This window comes from Pteronotus mesoamericanus, unplaced genomic scaffold, assembly GCF_021234165.1.
Source record: "Pteronotus mesoamericanus isolate MK-2021 breed Mesoamerican mustached bat unplaced genomic scaffold, CSHL_Meso_final contig_101, whole genome shotgun sequence".
Lineage (NCBI taxonomy): Eukaryota > Metazoa > Chordata > Mammalia > Chiroptera > Mormoopidae > Pteronotus > Pteronotus mesoamericanus.
Window position 1 is genome coordinate 14645102 of NW_026555001.1, and position 26718 is coordinate 14671819.

At 40.4% G+C, this 26718-nt stretch overlaps 1 protein-coding gene across 2 annotated transcripts in view; it reads right to left on the reverse strand.

Annotated features, from left to right (window-relative positions):
- BABAM2 (BRISC and BRCA1 A complex member 2) overlaps positions 1-26718 on the reverse strand; it is a 347541-nt gene that overhangs the window by 160199 nt on the left and 160624 nt on the right. For both annotated transcript variants that reach the window (XM_054568447.1, XM_054568456.1), the window contains exon 7: positions 7596-7705. In XM_054568447.1, coding sequence (XP_054424422.1) covers positions 7596-7705 — 110 coding nt within the window. The remainder of the gene's footprint in view (positions 1-7595; positions 7706-26718) is intronic.

Below are 26718 nucleotides of genomic sequence, written 5' to 3' on the forward strand. Positions count from 1 at the left end.
GTTCTGAAACATTCTAGGCCATTTTCTCTTCCACTTCATAATTTCTTTGCTCCTAATGTTTTTTGTTAACTACCATTCTTCATTTGAGACCTTCCATTGAGGAATATTTTCCTACTTGTGAATAAATATAAATGAACATTCACTGCATAAAACAGTAATGCTCAGTGTTCAGAGCTTTGCTGTTGAGATATAATGTTGCACAGAAAATCATGAATTTCTCATCTTCATTACTGAAAATATTGCACAAAACCCTTGAGATGTTTAGCAGGAAGGTGCTAGGCCTGATTTTTAAAATAAAAACACATCATTTTAAGCTAATCATTACTCTAAAGAGAACAGCATTGAAGAAAAACAAGGCACAAAACTGCCCGCAGACACAAAATAAATCTAAGAGCTTAAGGGTCAGACAAGTTTAAGAAACATGTACCAGTGAGATCTGAGTTATCACAGATGTATATACTTCTTTCTAAATGCATATTTTCTGCCTAAAAAGAAAGCTAGATAAAAAAACACTGATATATCACTAACTCGGGCAGCAGGGAGGTGAGAGTTCTATATCAGAATGTTTCCAAAAATATGGTATTTGGAGGCTGATTGATTTTCTCCCTCAACTAAATTCCATTCTGGTTCTTTTTTTGTAATTTTTCAAAGTGCAGGCTGAGCTCTTAATCTTTTGAGAGGCACAAGCAAGACAAAATGCCAAACTCACTAATGAAAACTTGCTGCTTAGTTTTCAGAATTCCATTCTAAGTCACGAAGAGCCCCTTTGGCCCCGCTCCCAGACCAGTAAAATGCACATCTCAAGTCCCTAGAGGCTGGGAGAGCTCGCTGCACTAAAACCAATACATGTCTCCTCCTGACAGCGGGCTGTCTAAGCGTACTCAGAAGTGTGTATTTATCAAAGTGGGGGGACCCTCCAGGACACAATATTTATTATAAGATTATCTCAGTGACTCAAGTAAATGTGAGCAATGCTAACTTAAACCATGCTTAGGATATTCCATTACTTAAATTCTAACACGAAATCAACCCAGGAGATTTGGGGTCTTATTTCTTGAGACAATTGATGTAGGTAAAAAAAAATTAAAAAAATAAAGGCAAGAATCATCTTTTCTTTCAAATCTAACAGTGTTAGCTTATATAATTTTTCTAATTATTCTTAAAAAATATTTGAGCACCTTAGGTGAAAAATTTCCATCCTGTTCAGATGTGGAATTCAGTATTAAATTTTAACAAAATCACAAAATATTAAATTTGCTCATTGCTTTAAAAAATCTATTTTATCTGATTTTTCTGGATTTAATATCCACAATCTCATTAAATCTCACCCATCGTTCTAAGTAGCACTCTATTAATTTTCAGCTCTCATATCTTTCCCTAGGCCCTTCAGTCAAGTGTCCGTGTATCCCTGCCTTTGCGGATTCCAGGCTATCCAAATGTTCTAAGCGGCCGTGTCAGTGGCCAGGGGAAATGTTCTAAGTGACCATGTCTGTGGCCAGGCACACTGTGGGGGAAAGGAAGACTGGAGAGGCCACAACAGGAGTAGACGAGAGGTAACATGAGGTCAAAATCATATTTACCACCTCCAGGATTCAGCTGATAAACCACACCATTGAAATAAAGCTCCATTTCTCAGAAACATGCCTGCTGGCTAGCCACAAGGCACAGCAATGAGAAAGGACTATGGAGACCACCTGCCCGTGCAGGCAAAGGACCCAGCAGGTTTGAAGCTTTCTGCCTCACCGGGGAGTCCAATCAGTGAGTGCTGTGGCTGAGCTCAGGCAGGGCCCAAGGGCGGGGCCAGCTAGGGAGGAGAGGGGCTGTGGCTCCCCAGCCCTCAGCTGGTGGGACAGAGGCCACCCTTTAGGAGTTTATAGTCCAGGGAAACAACTTGACAACAGAGGCACAAACAGAGGAGGAGAAAGTGCAGTCTTGTTGGGGAGGCAGGTGGTAGTAGTCAGAAAAAGTTCCATGGAGGAGGTGATAATGAGGAGATCAAAGAGGACACACAGAACTTCAACAGCTCTTATGGGAGAGGGGAATAAATTCAGTGTTCTGGTACAAGCAGCAGCCCAAGCAAAGGTATGGGAATAAGAAAAACACAAAGCGAGTTCACAGGAAATCACCCAAAACCTCAGTTTGGCTGAACAACAAGATACGTGTAGAACACAGACTGGAGTAGAAAGGACAGTCAGGACTGCAACAGAAAATGCTCTGAACACCAGGCTGAGAGAGGTGTGCCTAATTCAGCTGCTCACAGGAGGCACTGATGATGCTGAGCAAGGAAAGGAAACCACGCGACTAGAAATTCCTTCGGGAAGATAGTGACAGTTCTCTGCTGGGCAAACTAAAATGGGAAGAGGAGTTGAAAGGCTATCAGGAGACACAGCACCTGAAGGGCTGACTAGGCAATGACAGTAGGAATGATAAAAATGAGAGATACTGTGGAGAGAAGATTTCTACTACAAAACAACAGGTTGGCTAATGCCTTTTGAGATGTGGCACCTGAGAAAAAGAAACATGAGTTTGGAGGAATGATGAGTTTGGTTTCAGACACTGAATTTGAAGTGTCACCTGAACACACAGACCTGTCAGGTGGCTAGAAAAGCAGGTCTGTAAACAGGGCAAAAGTTGGGATGAGAAATGGGTATTTGCGGGTCATCCACAAGGAGATAAGAGCACAGAACCCCAGGGATGGAATTATAGGAAACATAATGGAGCAGAATTTAATGAGTTCAGGAAGGAAGGGGAACAGCAAAGGAGACTGGGAAGGGTCTAAAGATTCCAGGTCATAGAGGAAAGAAGATGTATTAAGAAACACATACTAGGACTACTATTATGAGGATCAGATGGGATGATAAAGTAAAAAGTAGTTTGAATATTTTAAAGTACTAAACAAATGTATTTTTATTATGATTACAGTAGTACGTGTTCAATCTTTAGAAAAGCCACATTACATTGAAAGAGCCAGGCTTCCCAAACCCTTCCTAAGTGCCCTCTCCACCAAATCAAATGGAAATATGATCTCTTCCTCCCTTGAACTCTTACAGCGCTCAGCAAATCTTTTCTTAGGTATTTCTCTAACTCAAGATGTACTGAGCATCGCCCATGTACCAAACACTACAGTGGAGACGTACGTGTGTGTGTGGGGTGTGTGTGTGTGTGTGTGTACACACACATATATACACACACACATACATATATACACATATATCTCCTCCCCTTGGCATAGGTGATTCTGAAATTTAAGATTTATCCCCCTTTACAGAAGATGAAATGAAGCTCAAAAAGGTTAAGTATCTTGAGTAAGACTGTCAGCCAATAAGCAGATGAACAGAGGGCTTCTCACGCCAAGTCTTACTGTGCCTTCTCTACTAAAGCACAAGTTGGAACTTGCCATATTTGTTCTTATTTCCCTTACTATATTGTCAGCCAATTAAGGGCACAAGCCATATCTCATTTACCTTGCTATCCTCTACAGCACCTGGCGAAGGGCCCGTTCTCATTGTGGTCAGTTGCGGTGTTTGTTGCCTGACAGGATAAACGTCCAAATTCGCAGGCACACAGGCCTCACTAACGGTGTTTGTGGGCTGGTAAGATCTGAGTGCTCATTTCTAAGGCGGACTGCAACTTAACAACAAAAAGTTCTAAAAACAAATTCTGTACTTGTGAAAGATGCCACCTGGTCTGCCTCAGGGGCTGAAGGCCTCTTTTTATGCACCGAGTGGGAACAGCACAGGGAGTGATGAGCTGGTTTTCTTCAAACCACTCCCACAGATTGGCTCATGCCAAGAAAAGGGCCCACACGTTTCGGGGAAGAGAACTGTGTAGCCCATTTAACCTCTGGTGTCACTGCTGGAACTGCCGGCAGTGTGGGGAGGAGGGAAGGGTGGGGCGTGCTTAGTGCCAGCTCTGATGATGTAAACTTACAACTCCATCTTTTCTGCCAGGAAAAAAAGACAACTGGTTTGGAAACTAGATTTCCACCCCCCTTACCCCCCAAAAGTCAACCAATGCCAGTCTTGCATAACTGACCACGAGGTTTCAATTGCATACCTCATCATTTTTAAAAAACTAATTCAATTGACTGATTTGGGTCCCTTGGAAAACAAATGTATAGAGTCTGAAATATGTATATTTCATAAATGTTTCTGTGTGAGAAGAACAGGAAGTTCTCAGAGGCATTTACTTTGTAAGCCATATACAGGCACAGTGGGAGACCAGGAAACAACATGCATCTAAACACCATAAAGGTGGGCAGTCGTGTTCCCGCTGCCAGAAATACCAGGCAACTGTGCCCGGCTCTGGGTAAACAGTGAGCCTTCTGAAGTGGGCTTGCCTTTCAGAGCTTCATAAATTACAATACACTGGGGAGTTTTCTACCCAGTGTCTCTGACAGATGTTCCTGTTTGTGGGGAATGTCTAATTTGGAGACATTTGGTATCCATGTCTATAGAAATCTTTAGTGTACAACAAATTGATCTCTCTTCCTCCATGTGAAGGCCAAGAGTCCAAAGTAGCCTTTTCCAATTTCTGAGACTAGTTAATGTGAACATAACATCTTTGCCCATGATACGGTCATGCTGGGACAGACAGAGACTAGCCATACTGAAATGGGGGCTCTCCCAGGCTCAAGATACCCTTCCACACTCATGGAGAGCAGGTGGTCAGAATGCAAGCGTTTACTCATCCATATTGACCTAATATCAGGTTAGGCTACTGGTCTCACTTAGGCCTCTGTCTGTCAAATCCACTGCATGGAGCTTAGGACTTCCTAGAAAGAGCCACAACAGAAGCCAAAAAGAGTACAAGCCTCAGCTAGGGCAAGTGTCTGGCATCGGCTTTGGGCGGGTCCACATGGGATGCTTTTCCCATGACTCCTGAAAGAGCTCTCCAAGTCTGAGTTAATAATCAATGCTGGGATAGCTAAAAGTTGACAGGACAGTATGCAACACAGCAAAGAAATGAGAGCTTAACACAGTATCAGAGACAATACCGACCCTGCTTCACTCAGTTTTTAGTATCTTTCCTATGACCTTTGCCTTGCTGAAATGGTATTACTTCCGTTCTATACTCTGATCTCTGTATGAGTTAACCAGAGATATTAATAACTTTAGCAAATATGTAAACCCTTAGAAAGTTATAACAATTTGGCCACTTTCCATTTTAACCTTTCTCCAAAACCTCATTTGTACAACTCTGACTTAAGGATGTCAGTGTGTATGTGTGGCGGGTTGGGGCAGGGGGGTCGGCAGAGGGGGAGGCAGGGATACAAATACAGTTCTAAGTAAATTTTTACTGTCCAGGAAAAATACAAGAGCTCTCAGTGCAGCGTTTTCAAATTTTCTTGTAAGAATTACTTACTGACCTAAAATACTGCCATTCAGGCTATTAAAGGTATGAAAAGACTTGTTCCTTGCCCTTGAGTAGCTTGCAATTTAGTAAAAGATGAAAAAACATGCACATCACTAAGAGAATCTATGGTGAGCAGATTATAAGAGTGATACAAATTCAATACTATGACTTCAGGGAAAGGCTAGACTAATTGTACTCAAGAAAATGTTTGGTAGAGATGGGATTTGAATAAGGCCTTAGAAAATGTATAATATTTCAACAGGAAGAGGGCATTAGAGAATGGCATTTTACGTGGAGATAACAGCTTTAGCAAAAGCACAGAAGCAAGAGAGTGAGTGAGTCTGGCTGAAGGACAGACTACGGGAGGAAAAATGTGAAACTGATCTGGAAAGGTGCACTGTGGCCAGTTCTTAACACAAAATGAAGCTGGAGGAAAGTGTAGAAAGCTGGATGTTAGAAATAGGAAACAACTTAAAATATATCCTGCACTAATAATTTTTCATGCCACATCTTGGATTTTTAGAGGGAGGCATACTTCTTTAGCAAGCTTATTTGCAAACTAGATGCAGTAACTTCAGGGGAAAAGTAGTGTGGGGGCTGGGGAAATTGTTTTTCGGAGCTGGCAAAGTCTTGCCTACAGCCTAACTAATATATTCATATTACCTACACCTGGGATTGTCTCATTACTCTCTCTTTTCGCATCACCAAGAGACCTTCTTCACTCATCACGTACATACTGAGTGGCTACTCTGGACCAGCACCTACTCACTGTTTGCCCACCCTCTCGCTCTGCCCCACTTGTCCCACTAACCATGCCCTCACTCATTCACTCACTCTTTCTTCACCTATGAACTATGTCAATAATAACAATATTAACAGCTACTACTTGTGATAATGCCAGCCAGGCCCTGCAATTAATTACTGCTTTATGAATGGTATTTAACATAATCCTCAAAACAAGACTATGAAATAGGTATTATTATCCCTATTTTACGGATGAGAAAACAAGTCCAAAGATGTTAAATATTTTGTAAACTGGTCCTGCAGAACCTGGGTTTAAACCAGATGTGCTTCTTACAGAACCTTACTTGTTACCACTTCCTTGTAATGTCTCCAGCATTCTTTGACCTCTTCTGATATGTGTTGGTATTTTAAATTAAAAATTAAAATATTCATCAAGTGCCTGCTACTGTAAAATCCTGTCCTAGGTGCTGCCACTGGTATATAAATAAAAGAGAGCATGTCTATAGATTATTGATGCTCATAACTTCCATATTTGAGTGTAAACAGCTATGTCATATCGGTGTGCAAGATAATACGTCCACAATTCATGAATTAGAGTAGCTAATGTCAGAGGGGGTGAAAAAGGCTTAGTATATGAATGCTGAATGACCACATCTCACAGATAAAAATCAGCCAACCCTGACTATGACTTACAGAGAATTTTAATAACACACTTCAATCAGAGTCTGTAAAAAATCTCTCTGCTGATGAAAAATCTGTCCTGTCAGAAGTTCCCAAACAAATCTGGTTACAATCTATTTTCAATGAACTTCAGCTTCCTTTGAAGTAAAATAAGCTACTAAAGCATTTTAACCAACAATAAGCACATTGTGAGGCTAGTCCTGGTAAGAGTCCTTACCAACAAGTAAAGTTATTTGGTTAACACAAATGTCATATCAAACTACTTGTACCATGCAACCTGAATGTTGTGTAAAATTATTTAGAGCTACTTAGACACAGAAAAATAATTCCAACATGTCATCTTTTTAAGCTCTCTGCTTTTAATAGACCTGTACTAACTTCTGAATAAATATTTGCTTAATATTTTCAGGAGACTAGTTACATTTTTAAAAATAGCTATACTAGTTACAAATATATTAAGAAATTGGGTAGGCTGTCGTTCCGCAGTCCTCCTTAAGCTATAACCATACGTACCCAAGGAACATTCGGAAGGAGTCACAATTTCAGATTCAGTCTGCCTACTCATCTCTCTCTGCAAAGGTACAGTATTCACATCACAAATTACACAACCAAGACTCATCCGAAGACTGCAGTGGCAAATACTAATTGCATTTACTCTGAAATCTAAACTCCTAATACAATTCATTTTTAAGAAAACAAAAGTCAATTAAGAAAATCATTTTAAGAGTTCAAGAGTGGCGAAAGAATTGCCGAGACACATTTAGTCAACAAGGAGAAGCACCAGGCTACAGAAGACTAATAACACTGATACTTACTGTTCAATTCGGGGTGACAGGTACAGCTTGGGGTACACCTGAGTGGCTTCGGTATCCTCAAAGCTGACAGAAAGGAGGGCCACGTCTTCTCCAGGGTCTTCATTTACATCCTTAAGCAGGAAATGAAAAACACAATGTCATCAGTTCCTGCTCTCCTAACATCTTTTGCGGCGAGCTCAGTCCACGCGGTCATTTAGGCAAGGAGGTATAAGTTACCTGAATTTGAATTTAGCCGCTCTGTACATCCTTTGCCACATACCTAGTCACTCCCGTAGAGTGATGGCTTCCAAACTCTCTGACCAAAGCCTACTGTGGTGAGGAGAAGACCCTCACTTACCCACTTGTTCCCACATTCCAAGAGGGGAAAAGTGAATCTGGTGATAACAAAGAATTAGACAAAAACATCATTAACAAATTACAGTAAACATGTTGCTGGAAGAGTGTGTGTGTGTGTGTGTGTGTGTGTGCGTGTGTGTGCGCGCGTGCGTGCACGTATAGGCTTATAATTTATATAATGTATTTATAAATGGCTTCTAATTTTACTTTTTATAAAAAGAGTATGAATTATAAACATGATTTATATCATAAGACAACAACCAAAAAAACTTAAAATAGCCAGTAATTTTATTATACCTACATTGATAGTATGCTGTAAGTTGTTTTTAAATAGCAAAAATTCCCAAGAAACATATCACTTTGAAGCATGCCACCATACAAGCAAATGGCAGGGGGTTATATACACATATACTTTAGCAAAATAATCATGGATGATTCATACAAGAACCGTAAGAGACACAGACACACACACACACACACACACACACACACACACACACACACACACATCTCTTAAAGTTGAGTTGTAAGAATATTGTTAAGACAAAAATATTGTTCATCCAAATTTGTATTAAGAAACACTGAGCCTCGGCTGGTATGGCCCAGTGGATTGAGTGCCGGCCTGCAGACCAAAAGGTTGCTGGATCGATTCCTGGTCAGGACACATGCCTGGGTTTCAAGCCAGGTCCCCAGTTGGGAGCATGCGAGAGGCAACTGATCAATGTTTCTCTCACACACTGATGTTTCTCTCCCTCTCTTTCTCCCTCCTTTCCCCTCTCTCTAAAAGTAAATAAAATCTTTTTTGAAATAAAATTAAAACAAATTTCATTAGAAATGTACTATAATCCAAGGAAAAAAGAAAAAAGAAAGAAACACTGAGAGGCTAACCAACCAACCAACAATAAAGTAAACTGATAATAATAAAGTTAAATTGTAATTTATAATTAAAAAGCAAGACCAGAAACAATCAAATGTCATAACCAACTCAAGCAAACACTAATGATATACAGTGAATCCAAACTGTGGGACCTACAACTCTGTGTATTTTACAATTATTGCCAAGCATCAAGTGTTTGCCAGTGCTTAAACGCTCTATTGGGGTGTTCTGAATAGAATACTGAATTAGAATAAAGTCTAGTAGCATGTGCTTTTAATTTGTGAATACCAAATTTTAGTAACCCTTAATAATTTATTTTTGGTGGGTAGTGGCTCCAGGTCAAATATAAATTTTTTTAAAAACTTACCAGAATTACACATCTTTCACCCACAGGGATGACTGACCTGTAATTCCAGGTTAGACCATAGGCCCCCCCAGGGCTGAGCAGCCATCCTGCAAGGGTCCCCACCTGGAATCTAAGAATCACCGCCTGTGAACACTGAGAGCCTCAGGTATGATGTCCCTCCTTCTGTCTGAAACCAGCTTCATGCCTCCTTTCCTGCCATCTTGGGGAGCTGCCATTGCACTCGTTCCTGCTCCACATTAACATCATCAGTTTTCTTGCTCTGCTTTAACAGTGATTATAGGGTGCACGAGTGTGACACGTTTACAAAGGGGCAAGGACCAGAAGTCTCTCCCATCTTAAAAAATAAAAATAAAATCATGCTTGTCTCTACACAATCCCCTGGATTCTCTTTCTATCTCTGCTCCCCTCCACAGTCTCCGGCCCCTCCCACCACCCCTCCGCCCGGCGCCGAAACCTTCTGACCCTGCTAGTTCACCAGGCGGCTCCCACAGAGGGCGTCCACTCAGCACAGCGCATGCTCCTCTCCCCTTCGTTACTTGCTCTCTAACAGTATTTGACACGGGCGACCTCCCTCCTTTGGAATCCTCTCCTTTCCTGCTTCTAAGAAACTTTACTCTCCTGGTCTTCTCCTGTCTCTGGCCACTTCCTCTTCCCTTTTCATTCTTTGTTTCTTAACTTCTCAATTGTTTTTTGCTTTTACATTATAAAATTTTGGCTTGTTGTAAACAGTCATATCATAGAGAAGTTTATAAAGAAAAAGTCCTTCCACCCCCACTTTTGAAGGTAACTAATATTAACTGTGCGTGTAGCCTCAAACAGCTTTTTCTATACTCATAAAAATACACACACTTATACACACATTTGCATATAAATAGCTCTTTAACCTTTCTGTTTTGTCTACCCTAATGGAGTCATATTATACACATCACTCTACCAACTGCTTTCTAAATAGCCACATAATGCTCCACAGCATGCCCCTCGCCACAGACATTCAGGTTGTTTGTAGCTCTTAGCCACTTGATAGCGCTACAATAAATATCCACATATATCCTTTACTAGTGGGACTTGCTTTTCTTAATAAACTAGAACTGAGACTGTTGGGTCAAAGGTTCTGAACACTTTAGCTTTTAAAAGAGTTTAATAGATTCTTTTTCTAAAAATTTATAGCAGTTTACATTGGGACCCATAAATTTCCATCACTATGAGAGCCTGTTTCCACTCATACTGAATAACTAAATAATAGTGATGTTGTCATTCTTTTTAATTTAATGTTGGCAATCTGACAGCGGGAAAATGGTGTCTCGATTTAGGTTCAAAAGACAAAGCTGAGCAACTTTTCACCTGGCTTTTTGGTCATTTGCACTTCTGTAAATTTTCCGATCAAAGCCATTGCATATTTTGCTTTCAGGTTCTTAAGACTTTTTTGTCATTGCCATTTATTAGGTTTCTTAGTGCTTGTCTATTCACGTGTTATACATATTTTCTCTCAGTCTACCTTTGAAGTTTTACTTTGTTTTGGGGATTTTTGGTATCACAGAAAATTTAGATTTCTCTAGAGTTAAATCTGGTCAAAATAACTGAGGTTATTTAACTATTTCCTTAGTTTTCCATCTAACATTGTTATAATTTTATTTTTACATGGACATCTGAACAGTTCTGAAATACATTTTTAGGTGGTATGATTGTAAAAGGAAGTCCTTCGTACAGTGCCTGGAACATGGAAACTACTCAGTGTTTGCCAAACGAATAAATTAGTGAACAAATCAATGTTAATTCCTAACCTTTACTCTCCACATCTAGTTATTTTCAGGAACCTGCTTCACAAAAGTTGCTGTCATCAGAGATGCCTAGAAACTAAGCACTGACCCCTTGCTCCTCTCCCCCCACCCCCACCAATAATACACCAAGTTCCCTGGAACCACTGTTTTTAAAGAGAGCCAAGATGGAGTCCGAGTTTACCTATGACAGGATTATTCATCCTTGAATATTCTCTTCTGTAAAATGAGGATAGATGATTTTTAAAATATAGCCTTAACAAATAGAAACTGCATAATTATATGCCAAGTCATTAAATATCTAAGACTAGGGTTAAAGCTCAGCTTGAAAAAATTCACATTTAGAGGGATAAATTCATTTTATAATCTAAGTTTAGAAGTAATCCCCTTTAGAGTTAGATTGGTCACATTAAGGAAAACAATAAAAAAAAGAATGAACACTGATTTTCAGATACCTTACTCCAATGGCTGTTTCCTTGTTAAAGGTCAACGCTTTGACCACAAGTAACAAAACCCTGTTGCTGTTGTTTTTTTAAATGCAGTAACTAGGGGCCACTGAAAACCTCCTTCATTAGCAGTTTCATTCCATATGTCTATGTATAATTTATAATTATTTCTCTTCTCTACTTTTTAACTTTTCATTTCACTATTATTTAAGTAAAAAATAGAAATGCTTAGGGACAGTCCTCCAAACAGACGGAATGACCCTGGTATCTGTAAATAGCATTTATCATGACATCCTACAAAAAGTATACATGAAACATTAGTCAATACAAAAATGGCTGTTTCCAGGAGTTCCTTTTACCAGCTACTATAATATGACTTACTCCCCTTGGAGTGGCACATGAGTTTTCCCCGAATTGGTGCTTGATTCCTAATGGATACCTAAGTTTGACTTGGAGTGCTTAAATAAGCCCAAAGAGATCCAAAAATACAAATCCACACAGCGCTGTTTCCAGTTTCTGCAACTCTACCCGGCTTGTACATGTGTTCCTTCCCATCTGGGAAATCATAAAAGAAGCTCTTGTACCATGGTTCTTAGAAGCTAACATTACAGATGATTATTGTAACCACTAATGGCAGCATTTGGAAAACAGGAGGTGGTTACAGTGTAGTAGGGGACATTTAAAAATGTACGACTGCACATTTTCAGGGCTTCTTCCTGCACCATTTGAAACTGCAACAGGCTAAAATGGAGGAAAAGGCGGTGAATCTGCTGACGCTAATAAAGCGTACTGTCTGCTACCTTTATAAAAATGCATCAGGCACTGATATACATGCTGCTGTGAGGCAATAATGGCCATGTTATATTGCTGAGATTTTACAGTGGCTTTGGCTCAGCATTTGACTAGAGCAGAAAGCGGTTCCTATGGCTTCCAGTGCATAATAACCGGACGATGAGTTCCTCGCAGGCTGGGGGGTTTTCCTGTTCATTTTTACATCTCTATCACCTGGGGCATTGTACAAACATAGCAAACTGATTGAAATAAAATGAATTGATGCAGGAATGACTATAAGAATGAATGATGGGAGTTTAATAAAAAGTTCTTTCAGATAGAAAAATTCCCAATACTTATCTCTCTAGTTCCTTCAATCGATGACTAAGGTTTTATTAAAGCAAACTCAAATCTGAACCACATATAAGCAAAGGATACACCCACTAATAAGAGTTGCCATTTTGCTTAGGTCATAATGATTTATTTATATAACTATTCTCAATTGGGGCTCTTTTAAATGTCAAAAGAGTGCAGAACCCCCCCAACCCCCCCACAAGTAGCTTTGGAAATGAAAGTAAACACAAGTGCAGTTTATCATTATGCTGTACCCCTTTGGTATGTTACTTTTCCAAGTGAAGACAGCAGCCATTAAACTAGCTCCTATATGTTGTGTGTCAATATAGATACAAAATACCAATTAACCAATTGCTGAGACACATTAGCTGAACAATAAATATTACAAACCACAAGTCATATAGGAAGACTGTAAAAAAAAGCGATTGTATTTCTCAATTCAAAAAGACAACAGAGCTATAACCATTATTAGCAAAACTAGTTTACAGGCATAAAAATTATGAAGAAGCTATTATACAACATGTCAACAATCAGGAAAGAACCATTTTGTGCTACATTTAAAATGGTATTAAACTAGACCCAGGATTAATCATGATTCTTGGGGTGACAAAAAAAACTAGGTCCAGTAAGCACCTCATTATATAAAAGCTCTGAATTGTGTTTTTTTTAAGCTGTAGGCGAATTATAATTTCCAAAACAGAATTTTTTAAAAATTGTACTAAGTGTGGTTTGTACTTATGAGGTCCCAGTATTTTGATAATATAGATTCATCATCAAACTATATAAACTTAGATTTTTTCGAATCAAGTTTCTTTTTTTAAGAGAACAAGATTCATGGTGCTCTCATTCACTCATGCATTTAACAAAGTAAGTAAAGTATATATAGTATGTTACAAATGTTATGGAGGAAAAAAACAAAGCAAGGAAAGGGAATGAGGAGTGAGGAAGGAAGGGAAGTTTAAAGAGGGTTGTCTGTCCAAGGCAGCCTGATGGTGACTCAGTAGTGGCCTCTCACTACTTACGACAGGAGATTTAAGATTTAAGAAAAAAAAATCCTTGACTCACCAGGTTATATAACAACATAAACAGCCACAATCAAAATTTGAATTCGGATTCTACTGGCATTAAGACATGTCACTGAAGGCCTTGGCTGGGTAGCTAAGCTGGTTAGAGCGTTGTCCCGATACACCAACGTGTGGGGTCAATCCCCAGGCAGGGCACATCCAAGAATCAACCAATGAATGCATAAATAAGTGGAACAACAACTTGATATTTTTTCTGTCTCTCTCTCTCGAAAAAATCAATAAATAAATACAATTTTTTAAAAAAAGACAAGTCAATGAATATTCAAGGAATGGAATTAAATCTAAGCAGAATACTGAAGAAAAAGGAAAATGATGTCTATAAAACAAGACCTTGGTCTCACTGTTAAGGAGTGTCTGCCCAATAATAACACCAGTTATTCTGGAAATCAGGTCATTTCCTCTTCATCAAAGAGCTGGGAAATTTACAAGTGCTAGGGAAAGCAAAGCAAATGCTCAGAAAGCAAATGCTCAGAAAGCAAAGCAAATGCAACAGAGAGGAAGTGGAGCCAAAGAGCTAAGGGAGAGCAAGAAATGGGTCCCCAGTTGGGTTCTTTTGCCTGATGATGTGGCTCCTAGCCCCCAGCCTCCTCCTTTCCACAAAGCAGGGAGTTGCAACATGGGACAGGGGTCCTGAAGGCCTAGGAACAGCCTATCTCTAGCACAAACTGAACTCTTGCTAAAAATCCCTTTGATACTTGGATATCTTGTATGAAGATAGCATTTAAAGAGTTACTCCTGATTTGGTTTCTCCAAATGGAAATGGGAGTAAAAAGATTCTCTTTGTCTAGTCCAGACAAGTTGAGACGCTTCCCATGTATTTTACTAGCTCTTGACTAAATACATTTATACTTTCCATTCCCCTTATCAAGAAGCTCTTTCTCTCCTTTTCTTAATTGTCTGTGGTTTTAATTTTTTTAACTGTGATTTCAAATTCACTCGTTCCATTGAGATTCCTATGAGATTCATGTCTGCCCTTGGTAGTTTTCACCATGTTGCTTCATGAATTCCCCAAGCTGTTTATGTAGTATATGAGGTCTGTCTGGAAAAAGTCCAGCTATTGTTAATGTAACAAGAATGTTTGTGTGACATTGATATAATCTGGCAGCCAAGGAGAGTGTACTGCAATGAGCATTGTGAACAATGACAACTTCACTGTACAGTCAGTGGGGGTGGTAGATGCCACTGAGTAAGCATGTATACTGTGTGGCCATCGCATTCAAAATGACTAAGCAAGTAGAACAACAAATCTGCAACAAATCTGCATCAAGTTTTGTGTTAAGCTTGAACATTCTGGTGTGGAAACTATTTGGATGATTCAGAAGGCTACAGCTATAAGCAACTGGTGATTGGCAGCTTCACTACGACAATGTGCCCGCTCATGCATCACATCTTGTGCAGAGTTTTTTGGTGAAACATCAAATCACCCAGGTGACTCAGCCCCCTACAGCCCAGATTTGGTGCCCTGTGACTCCTGGATTTTCCCAAAACTGAAATCACCTTTGAAAGGGAAAAGATTTCATAATGTCGATGAGATTCAGGAAAATATGACAAGGCAGCTAACGGTGATTGGGAGAACTGTGTGAGGTCCCAAGGTACCTACTTTTAAAAGGACTGAGGCATCATTGTACTATGTACAATGTTTCTTCTATCTTGTATGTTCTTCAGTAAATGTCTCTATTTTTTCATATTACATGGCTTGACGCTTTCTGGACAGATCTCATATTTTATATTCCAGACTGTGGGTTTCTTGAGGGTAGGGTAGAGATCTTGTACTTCCTATTATGTCATCATAATAACAGCTGACATAAATAACAGCATTTACTAAATAGTAACTTTCCCTAGTGCTTATATGCATTATCTCATATAGTCATCATAACAATCTTATAAGGTAGGTACTACTATTATACATTCACAGTTGAAGAAACTGAGGCTGAAAGAGATTAAATGGTGAAGATGAGTTTTGAACCCAGGCATACTGACTTAGAACCTGGACTCCTAATCACGCATGCTATACCTACACATAGAAGAGACTCAGTATCAACACACAGGGAAAGGTATAAAAAACTTGGATACCCACAATGCCAAAAAGATAGCAAAGAGCTACTATACACATACTTGTTCCTCATGTAGGGTCTAAATCCTGTATGCTCCAAAAGATCATGAGCAACTTAAGAAACCATTTCTTATTCCCTTTTTACTCAAAATAGACTATCCCACCTGCAGCAGGCACATAATGAGCATTCAAAACAAACTGAGAAGTACATGCTTTGTATGTTTTAATATTCACTTTTAGAAACTATGGAGCAAGAAATTCAAATTCTTAAGCATATACATATCAGAAGCTATAAAGGCCACTATGCCAAATAAAACTCAACCCTTTGACATCTTGATACCGACTCAGCTAAGGAAGGAGGATGGCTTCTCCAAGAACACTGATGAGGACTGTGGAACACTAAGCCATAAATCAACCTTTCTCCAACCATATATGGTTAGGCATGTTCTATGATTAACTAACTATACTCAGTGAAATAAGAAGAGCTGATTGTCAGGTCAGGAAAGGATAACTGCAGTGTTCTTGAAATAGCTGGGGTGAGTCCAGGACACCAAGATAGAGCTTTTGTCACCTACCCATGTTTTCCAAAAGTAACATCTTGAGCCCATTACTACTAGATGTCATGATACAGTACGGTGTTAGGGTTTGTTGTTTTTTTTTAAGTTTATATCTTATTTATTATTTTCATAAACAAAGATCATTTCACTGGTCTCATTTACGCAGAAATCTGCTTGTGAAGCTGTACTTACCCTAATATGCTGGTTATAACTTCTGTTTATAAAGCTAAATTGAAACACATGTTGTGCAAATAAACTTTGGGAGGAAAAATCCTGGCTCTTTTAAAATAATGGTGATCAAGATTTTGTTGCTCAAATATTGTCCGCTCAGTTACTATACCTAAAAGACAGAGCCTGCAGAACCACCAACTATCTTTGAATAGTCACAGCATTACTCTAAAGGTGTGTGAAATGGAGTCTTTTCTTCAGGAGGGGGAGGACGGGGTAGGGAGAAGGAGCCTTTGCAGCACAGCTAGGGTCCTCATTGGAAGCAAATGATGGTTTCTTGCTTCCACCACCTTCTCTAAAAACTCACTGGCATTTTTAGAGCAAGAACCTGGAGTGTGAGGTTTCCTCTGCTGCCCTAACATTGTGTTCTTAATGAGTCCAATAAGAAGCTGAGCTTGCTTAAATAAGCATCCATCTTTGCAATTGTTTTACAAATCACGCCAAACTACATCTTCAGACATCTAGTAGGTGTGATTTTATGCACACCTACTAATACAAACCTTGTGCCAGACTTTTATTCAAGAGCCTAACAAGTTAAAACAACAGTGAGTTTTACATGAGCCCATACAGAAAAAATATGAACACCATTTATGACATCTCCAGTATGTCTCCAAAACTTAAAGAAAAGGCAGATAAAGCTTCTGCACAAATATTTTATATAGCTCTCTGCAAGGGATAGAAAAATACAGCTCTAAAGTGGTAGTTGATACAGTGGACATTGTGACATTGCTTGTCGGCCACCCACTCTCCTGCTGGGAAGCCCCGCTCTCAGTCCCCACCACTGGGCCTCATCCTTAGAGCTCCTGACCGAGCTGCCTGCTCCTACGCCCTGGGAACAGCTGATGGGTCCAGGGAGAGGCTGGGTTTTCTTCTTCAAGATTTGTGAACTCAAAAGCCAAGTATAGGCCAGTCCCTTTGCAGAGTCAAAAGAAAAGGTCAGCAGCCACATTTCCCACACATGGAAGAGTCCAGGCTGCATTGTGAGAGAATGAAGCGAACACGCTGAAGGAGCAGAGAGAAGGGAGACCTGGCACCGTTCACACCCTTAGTCCCCGTGGTTCCTGCCCCAGCTGTGTCCTGCTTCTACTGTGGTTTGGCGATCCAACCCTCTCCTGGCTCTGGAAAGCTAATAAACTGCCCATATGCTTAAGTTGGTTTGAAGTGGTTTTCCTTCACTTATAACCAACATTTTCTCTTGTAAATTATTAAACTAATATAGATGAAAACCCAAATCTGCAAGATTCCATGCAAAAGGGAGACTTTCATTCCTGGGTTGCTTGAATACTTGTTATGCACTGCACAATGCCAGGCCCTAATCAGAACCTAGAAAGGGCTGTTAGGGTAAAGACAGCAGAAGCAACCTTTGCCAGAGCAGTCTGCCTGCAGCTCCAGGCTCTGGCTGCAGTGAGGGCATTTCCCTGGGCTTACTGCTTCTCATGCTGGTGGGCATGAGCACAGCAACCCATCCTGGGCCTTGGACGGAACACCTTGCACTCCCTGCTCCATAGCCCCCTCTAAACCTCACCCAGTGAACAAAAATGTAGAAGAGGTGCCAATGCTAAAAGTGGAAAAATCCACAGCAACATGCCATTTGAGTACGTGAAATATTTTGCAAGTTTGTAATGCAACTTAAAAACTATACAAAAATGGTGATCTCCTAGCTATAGAAGTATTTTTTTTTTTGCAAAGAGTTTACATGTTTTTGGTTTTTCCATATGATATGCTATATGTGGGCCTTATGAAAAGCAACTGGCTTGCACAGCTTTGGTAAGTGTATGTGAAAGTGCTGAGCTGAACGCAGCTCGAGGCCTTAAGAAACTGCTCAGTAAGTGTTAGCTTCACTTCTCTTACTCTTTCTGTACTCTTGGTCTGACACCATTTCCATTCCCATGCTATTCTTCCTACTATTAAAGCTACACCTTAATCTTTCCTTTGTAGGTTGCATTGCATTATGGGGTTTAGAGATTCTTCCAGGTTCTGTGCATGAGGTAAAAGGAAAAGGCACCCTAGAAGCCCATAACACCTTGCACCCACCCGCCAGCAAGTCACTTGGCTCAAACTGCCTGATGCTCATGACGACTAGGCAGTTGGTTACTTCCAAGTTATTTCAACCACCTGGCTACCACATCCTCATTAACTGGAGACGATCACAAACCACAGGTGTTAAAACAGAGAATGCAGCCTACTAGACACTCTCTCCTTGAAGTAGTCTGGGACCTTTGATTTGCATAGTTGATGTTATCTGCAGAACCTACCAGGCAGCTAGCTGGGCGCTCTGGAAAAAATGACAGGCTGGAAGCCGTATCCCTCTGAACTGGCCGGAGGGGTGGTTCCCGTGTAGAAAATAAGCTCTGCGAAGCAGAATGAATACTGCATCTTTCTCCCCGCTTCAAAAGCCCTCCCCTGTCTCCAATGGCCTGTGTTCAAGTCCCTCCAAGGCATCTTTCCAACCCCATTCCCACCGCCCTGTGTGGCGCACCCTAACTGCTGCAGGTGCCCACTCCGCATCCTGTCTGCTCCGCCACTCAACCCTGAATGCCTTCTTCCAGCCCTGGCTCTTCCAACCCCGCAACTCCCAATTCTACCTTCTTTAAGGTCCCAATCAGACACCATGTCCTCTCACAAGGCATCGTTGATCCCACCATGTGATGCAATAGTTTCTCCCCTGAAATCCTACAGGCCTTTCGCTACACCCTGTATATGGTAACGTCATTGTTTCTTTTGTGGTTTAAAGTTATTTACACATATGCTCCTATTTATCCAATTAGGTTCCTTAAGAGCAATGCCTATGTTTAATTCATTTTTGTATTCCTAGTGCCCAGTATGGTGCCTACCACAAAAATAGGCACCCAATACCTGGCCAGGTGGCTCAGCTGTTGGAGCGTCACGCCATACACCAAAAGGCTGTGGGTCTGATCCCCAGTCAGGGCACATACCTAAATTGTAGGTTCAATCCCCAGTAGGGGTGCATATGGCAGGCAACTGACTGATGTTTCTCTCTCTCTCTCTCTCTCTCTCTCCCTTTCCCTCCCCTTGCTCTCCCTCTAAAAATCAATATACATATCCTCAGGTGAGGATTAAAAAAAGCCACCCAATAAATATCTGATGAACAATATATGAATATCCATATGAAAGAATGGCTATGTATGCTTGCCAGCAGGCTGATCCACAAATGGTTCCACCGGCAGACCTCCCCAGTAGAAACAACAGAAGTATAAGTAAGTTAGTGACCTGGCTTTCTAGTATAAATCAGACAGTGTATATTTGCGCAGAATGAGCCATATCCCCTGGGTTCAGAATAAAAGAAAAACTCAAGTTCGAACACCGAGATGAAACCCTAAATTACAGAAAGGCAAGAGCAATTTTTTTTTTTGCCACTTCTAATAAATTTCCAAATAACACACCATGTCCTGTCACTAAGTCGACACCCATTTATGATTTACCTACCATGGGCAAGACATTTTGATAACCACACAAAGAAAAAAATTGCAAAAATCAGCCTCCCGACTCAAAAAGGCAGATGTAAACACATTAAGAAAAGTTATTTTCTTCTCTTCAATAAGAGATCCTATAAGATAGTACATGATTAATCATGAAAAGCCCTACAAGGAAAGGCTGACAAATTCATCAGTTGTTTCTGTGTATTGAGAATGAATTTATTCGACTCTTTCCAGGCATTTGGCTTTTACAAGAGAGGAGATAAAGAAAGCAGGACAGTAATGGGTATCCCAAAACGAAAGTACAAAACTTCTAAGTGGTAAAAGGCGGGGAGGGAAAGAGGATCTGTCTTTCTCAGCCTCCATGATGTTAAAAAAAACAAGTGTTGGATGTTTCCCAGTGAAGAGTGTTCCACCTCCTCCATATTTCAGACTACTCAGTTCAAAATGCATAGAGATAGAGGACCAACACCAGCTCAGAACTGCAAGCGTGCCATAACATTTGTGAACAGCATGCAGCTGACGCGGGAGTGAATGGAGCCTCGCTACTCAGGCCAGCAGCATCTTCACTTGGGGGATACTTACTGTGATTTGTATGCACGTTAAAGTTTGAGCAGCACTTAAAAGTTACAGAACTAGCACTTAACGAAAAGAAAATGGATCCAACGATGAAGAGAGACCTGAAAAGCAGTGGACTGAGATATCCATCCTGTGATTTAACGGAAGGAGAGCACAGATGCCTGTGATGTTTCCACTGGGCGAAGAAAGTACAAGGTATCTTAGACAGAGTTTATGATTCAAAAATAAGTATCTATGGCATATTCCCAAGATGTAGGAAAAAAATCATGGCAGAAGCTGAAAAGTACAATAAGGTATTCTCAAACATTCTTACCCCGTGCCACATCACTACGCTCCGGAGAAGCCAGAGGAAGGGGGCCGGTGGAGAGGGCTGAGACTACTCCCCTTTGGGCCAATGACACTGGTGAAAACGAGCCATAATTGTAGTATGTATGAGGGTAAATAAAATGAGAGACCGTCAAAGGCAAAAAAGACCCCTTACAGATCTGGTCTGGTGGCTGTCACTTGTGTTCTGAGGAGAACTAGGGGTCATATGTACCTTAACAGTAGGTGTCTTAGAGCAGTTACTACTCTGTTTTGTATACTGGGTACTGGAAGGAAGATTTTATTTGTGTAAAGGCTTCCAGCATATTAAAAATAAAGCTTGTGACCATTGATTCCAACACCCACACCTCGCAGGTTTACAGATGGAAAGACTGAGATAAGGGAAGTGATTTGTCTAATTTGTATGGCTAATTAGTCACAGGGCTGAAACCAAAACCCATGACTGCTGATTCCTCGATCAAAGCCTTTTTTCACTGTTTCATTCTGCTACATCCAAATTTGCTTGGAAAACTCTTTGTCACTTACTAAATGAGGTCTGTGTGAATCAAAAAGGAAATGTAATATCCAAAGAGGAGGGAGTTATGAAGAGTAGGAGTCATATGAGAAAGAACATATTGTATTAAAAGCTCCAAAAATGAAAAAAAACTATAAATGTTGGACTTCGCAAAACTATTGAGTGGGCGGCTTTGTTATTTAGAACTTTACTAAGTATAGAAGTGCTGACAACCAGATTTAGAAGAACTATAAATTGAGTTAGACTTTATCATTGACTTAGGTTAGTGAATAGTTCTTTAATTACTAAACTAATAAAAGAGGTTTAAGATAGACCAATTGATGAACATTTGCAGTTTTGTGCTTATGAAAAGACATTGTGACATTTCACGATGCATTAATGATGATGAAGTACTGAAGCCTCCTAGCAAGCTGCAACTTTCCAGGGAGGCTATTAACAGCTTAACATTTCTAGTTCACACTGGAATGTGAATTCAACTTACTGAAAAAAGTTTATACTAAATAAGCACGAAAAAAATAATTAAGAGAGAAAACTAGGTTGAGCCCTTGAGCTTCTTGAGTTTCTTGAGTCTATTACTGAATCAAATGTTGGTAAGTGTACAAAAAAACCTGTAGAACAATCCAAAACAGGTTGCACAAGCTATGCTAAAAAAACAATGTTTAAAAACAATACGACAGCAAAAAAACCTTTCCAATGTCCAAAAAACTGAACTTTTGCTCCAGATAAACCATGGCTGGACCCATGGTTGCCTATGTAGCCTGGACAACATATGTTGCAGATTTTTGAATGTTCTTCTGTCATCAGTTACTTCCATTCTCCTTACCTACTGAGGATACCTTTTGGGGGCTGACATCAGGATTCAATCATTCATTGATTCTCAAGTATGTAATAATGTCCCACTGTGTATTAGGCACCACCTAGAAGGCACTACAGACACATAACCTCAAAACCTTCACAATAAAGTAGGAAAAATAAACAAGAACTTCCGGTCAAGATGGTGGTGCAGGCAGATGTGGCTCGCCTCTTTGCACAACCACATCAAAGTTACAACTACACTATAAAACAACCATCACTCAGAACCATCAGAAATTGAGCTGAATGGAAGTCTGACAACTATGAAATTAAAGAAACCACATCCATCCAGACTGGTCGGAGGGGCGCAGGCATGGAACAGGCTGCTCCCTCACACACGTGTAATGGATAAAAATTCAGGAGGGATGTCTTGGGAGCAAGGAGTCCAGCCCTACACCAGGACCTCAAGCCCAGGGTTCCAATGCCAGGAAGATAAGTCCCCACAACTTCTAGTTGCATAAACCAGCAGGGATTGAGTCAGTAGAAGAAACTGTTGGAACCTCAAGCGGTACCTCTTAAAGAACCCACACACAGACTCACCTACAGACTCACCTACAGACTCACTCCCTCTGAGCTCCAGCGACAGGGTGGCAGCTTGAAAGGCACCAGTGGCATACAGGGAGGAACTGAACTGTCTGGCATCAAGGTGAGCAGGGGCCATTATCTCTTTTTAAACCATCCCCCAACAGGGCTGGCAGGCGGGTACCATATCTGAGGCTACATCAACCTGGCTAACACTGTTTGACCTGCCTTGGAGATTTCAGACTCTGCCCCACCCAATTTACAGGCCCACCCAAGCTGCTTTTCCATGTGAATGGCCGGTCTTGGCTCATGCTTCACAACTTCCTAAATCCTCTCAAACAAGCAATAGCTGGCGTCAGTGCACCCCAGACCCAGCACTAGCAGCAGCCAGCCTAGATGCACAGCTGGGCTTCACCTGGGAGTCTCCAAGCCCAGCACAAGTACCAGCCAGCTAAAATTGCTTTATAGGTCAGGCAGGGTGGCCCCAGGCAAAACACAGGTTGGGGCTAACCTTGGCCTGCACCACCTGGAAAACTCCAGGGCCAGCACACCCAGTGGACAGCCACAGACCACACTGGAGCACCACCACCCTGCTCCTGCACAGCTGATCCTCCACAGAGGAGAGAGGGTGGTGGTCAGTGGTCACAGCCAGTCCTTGCAGCTGACTGGCCTGGGTGAATCCCTCCTACTGATCTGCAAACATCAACCAAGGCTCAAATACAAGAGGAGGGTGTACTCAGCCCACATTAAGGGTGCATCTCGAATACCCAGTTTGGGTGAAAGGGGAGGCTGTGCCACTGGACACCACATGACACCTACCACATTAGGCCACACTACCAAGACACGCAGTCATAGCAGCTCTACCTAATATATAGAAACAAACACAGGGAGTCTGCCAAAGTAAAGAGACAAAGAAACATGGCCCAGAAGAAACTCCAGGAAAAGAGCTAAATGAAATGAAGATAAGCAATCTATCAAATGCAGAGTTCAAAACACTGGTTATAAGGATGTTCAAGGAACTTAGTGAGGATCTCAGCAGCATAAAAAAGATCCAGTCTGAAATGAAGGGTTCACTAATTGAAATAAAAACAATTTACAGGGAAACAACAATAGAGTGGATGAAGCCAAGAATCAAATCAATGATTTGGAACATCAGGAGGCAAAAAAGCAACCAATCAAAACAACAAGAAGAAAAATAATCTAAAAAAATGAGGACAATCTTAAAAAAAAAGATGTCCAACATTTGCATCATAGGGATGCCAGAAGGGGAAGAGAAAAGCAAGAAATTGGAAATCTATTTGAAAAAAAAATGAGAGAAAACTTCCCTAATTTGGTGAAGGAAATAGACATGTAAGTCCAGGAAACAGTCGCAAACAAGTTGGACCAGCTGAGTCACATGATAATTAAAATGCCAAAGGGTAAAGATAAAGAGAGAATCTTAAAAGCAGCAAGAGAAAAGAAGTTAGTTACCTATGGGGGCGTTCCCATAAGACTGTCAGCTGATTTCTCAAAAGAAGCTATGCAGACTAGAAGGGATTGGCAAGAAATATTCAAAGTCATGAAAAGCAGGGACCTACAGTCAAGATTGCTCTAACCAGCAAAGCTATCATTTAGAATCAAAGGGCAGACAAAGAGCTTCCTAGATAAGAAAAAATTAAAGGAGTTCATCATCATCAAGTCATTATTATATGAAATGTTAAAGGGACTTATTTAAGAAAAAGATCAAAACTCTGAACAATAAAATGGCAATAAATACAAATCTATCAACAATTGAATCTAAAAAAACCAAGCAAACAAGAATAATAATAACAGAATCATAGATACAGAGAGCGTTTTGATGGTTGCCAGATGGGAGGGAGTTGTGGGAGGCTGGGTGAAGAGGTGAGGGGATTAAGAAGTGCAAATAGGTAATTACAGAATAGCTATGCAGATATAAAGTACAGCATAGGAAATGGAGTGACCAAAGAACTTATATGCATGACCCATGGCCATGAACAATGATGGGGGGACTGCCTGAGGGAGTGGGGTTGCTAGGTGGAGGGGGACAAAGGGAGAAAAATCAAGATAACTGTAATAGCATAATCAATAAAATATAAATAAGAAAAAGAAAAACAAACAACTAGACTGACCATTAGTTTAAAACTGTAGTGATTAGGTTACAAAAGAGGCATATTGTAAGAGAGATGTGCACCCCCATGGCAGGACAGAGGTGGGGTACTAAAAAAAGAAGACAGAACTGGTTGTCACATACGGCTTTTCAAAAAGAAGATAATGTTTTTAGTTGGGGCAAATCCAAGTGCTCTACAGGAATAAAAAGTATAAGGAAGTAGGAGGAAGAGAGAAGAGCATATGGGAAGACAATGAAGTATACAGCCCCGTGTCACATCCAGGGCTCTGCTCCGGAAGGCAGAAACAGTGGAGACTAGTGAGGAACGGCAAGAGATGAAGCTGGACAAGTTTAAGGGACCGATCATAAACAACCTTGATGCATTTAAGTTAAGGCACTTGTTTTATTTTGACAATGCAAAATCCAAACATAAACCAGGCAATGGCACGATCAGATTGTTTTAGAAAGAGTACTTTAACTGCTTGCTTAGCAAGGATGGACTGAAGGAAGGCAAGGCTGAATGTGGGGTGGGGGAGGAGGGCTACAGTGGTCCAGAGCACAGTGAGATAAACGTCCCTGTAGAAAGGCAACTTGGTGCAGGGGTCAGAGCCCAAGCAGAGTGAGAAGGGTACCCAAGTGAGGGAGGGGCAGCAGCAACAATGGGAGACTGGTTACAAATAGGGGGATGTATATAATATATATAGTGCATTATAATATATTAAGGATAATGGGAACCAGATTTATCACCCTCGAAGAAGTTACAAATATGTATAAAGAGAACAACAGAACAAACTCAGCATACTTAGAATTGGAGGTATCAGCATGAACATGTTTGTTCAATATACACAGATAGACATAGAAATAATATTGGGCATCAAAATAAAAATTGAATTTAAATGACTATAATCTATTAAAAAACACAGGAAATCATGAGTCCATACTACTATAAATAAATTTAATGTTTGATGAAAAATTGATATTTATAGTGTCAAAGGACCTCCCTACAAAATACTTATCAATTACAAGCAGAAAAAAAGTGACTGTATAGTGGATAGCCGTAAACAGGTGATTAAGGGAACACAATCAGTAACAAGTCACACCCCCGTGTCACTTGGGATGGGCTATGAGAAGAAGGAACACGGCCTCATTTTGTGCAAGTCCTGTCAGAGGTGCATGAACAGAATCCGATGCTGACGAAATATCAGAAAAATCCAAATTAAGGGACAGTTTATAAAACTGGCTTATAATATTCAAAAACTTTGTAAATGTCATGAAAAACTGAGGAACAATTACAGATTGAAGAGACATAACTGAATGTAACACATCATTCTAAATGAAATTCTACTGTAAGAAAATTAGGACAATTGGTAAAATTTGAATGGGGTCTTAGAATTGGGTGATAGTAGTACATCAATGTTAATTTCCTGGTTTTTATAACTATATTATAATCACATAGGAGAATGTACTTATTTATAAGAAATACCTTATAGTATTTGGAGATGAAGGGCATTGCATGAGAAGTTTACTCTCAAAACGTTTTTTTAAAAGTGCTTTATACTATTCTTACATTATTTCTATTATAAATTTGAGATTGTTTCAAAATTAAAAAAAAATTGAAAGACGGTAAAATCCAGATCAGGCAATACAAAGATGCTGTAGAGGAGCTGGAATTTTAAATCATAAACCCATTACACATGCTTTTTATTGTAGATATCTATCCTTAACTGCATGATAAAATATGAATTCTTCTCAAAGACGGGTTTAGTAGTTTCCCCAAACATTGCTCCTTTCCCCAAATAAAGAAGGTTTGGTTACAGCTGCCTCCCTGGAATGACTGACCTCTACCTGATCCCCGAATCAGATGCGATGCCTCAAGGGGCCTCCGTTAGTGCTTCTTAGAGCCCACTGCTTAATGAGGCTTGTTTCATTCTGGGTGTCA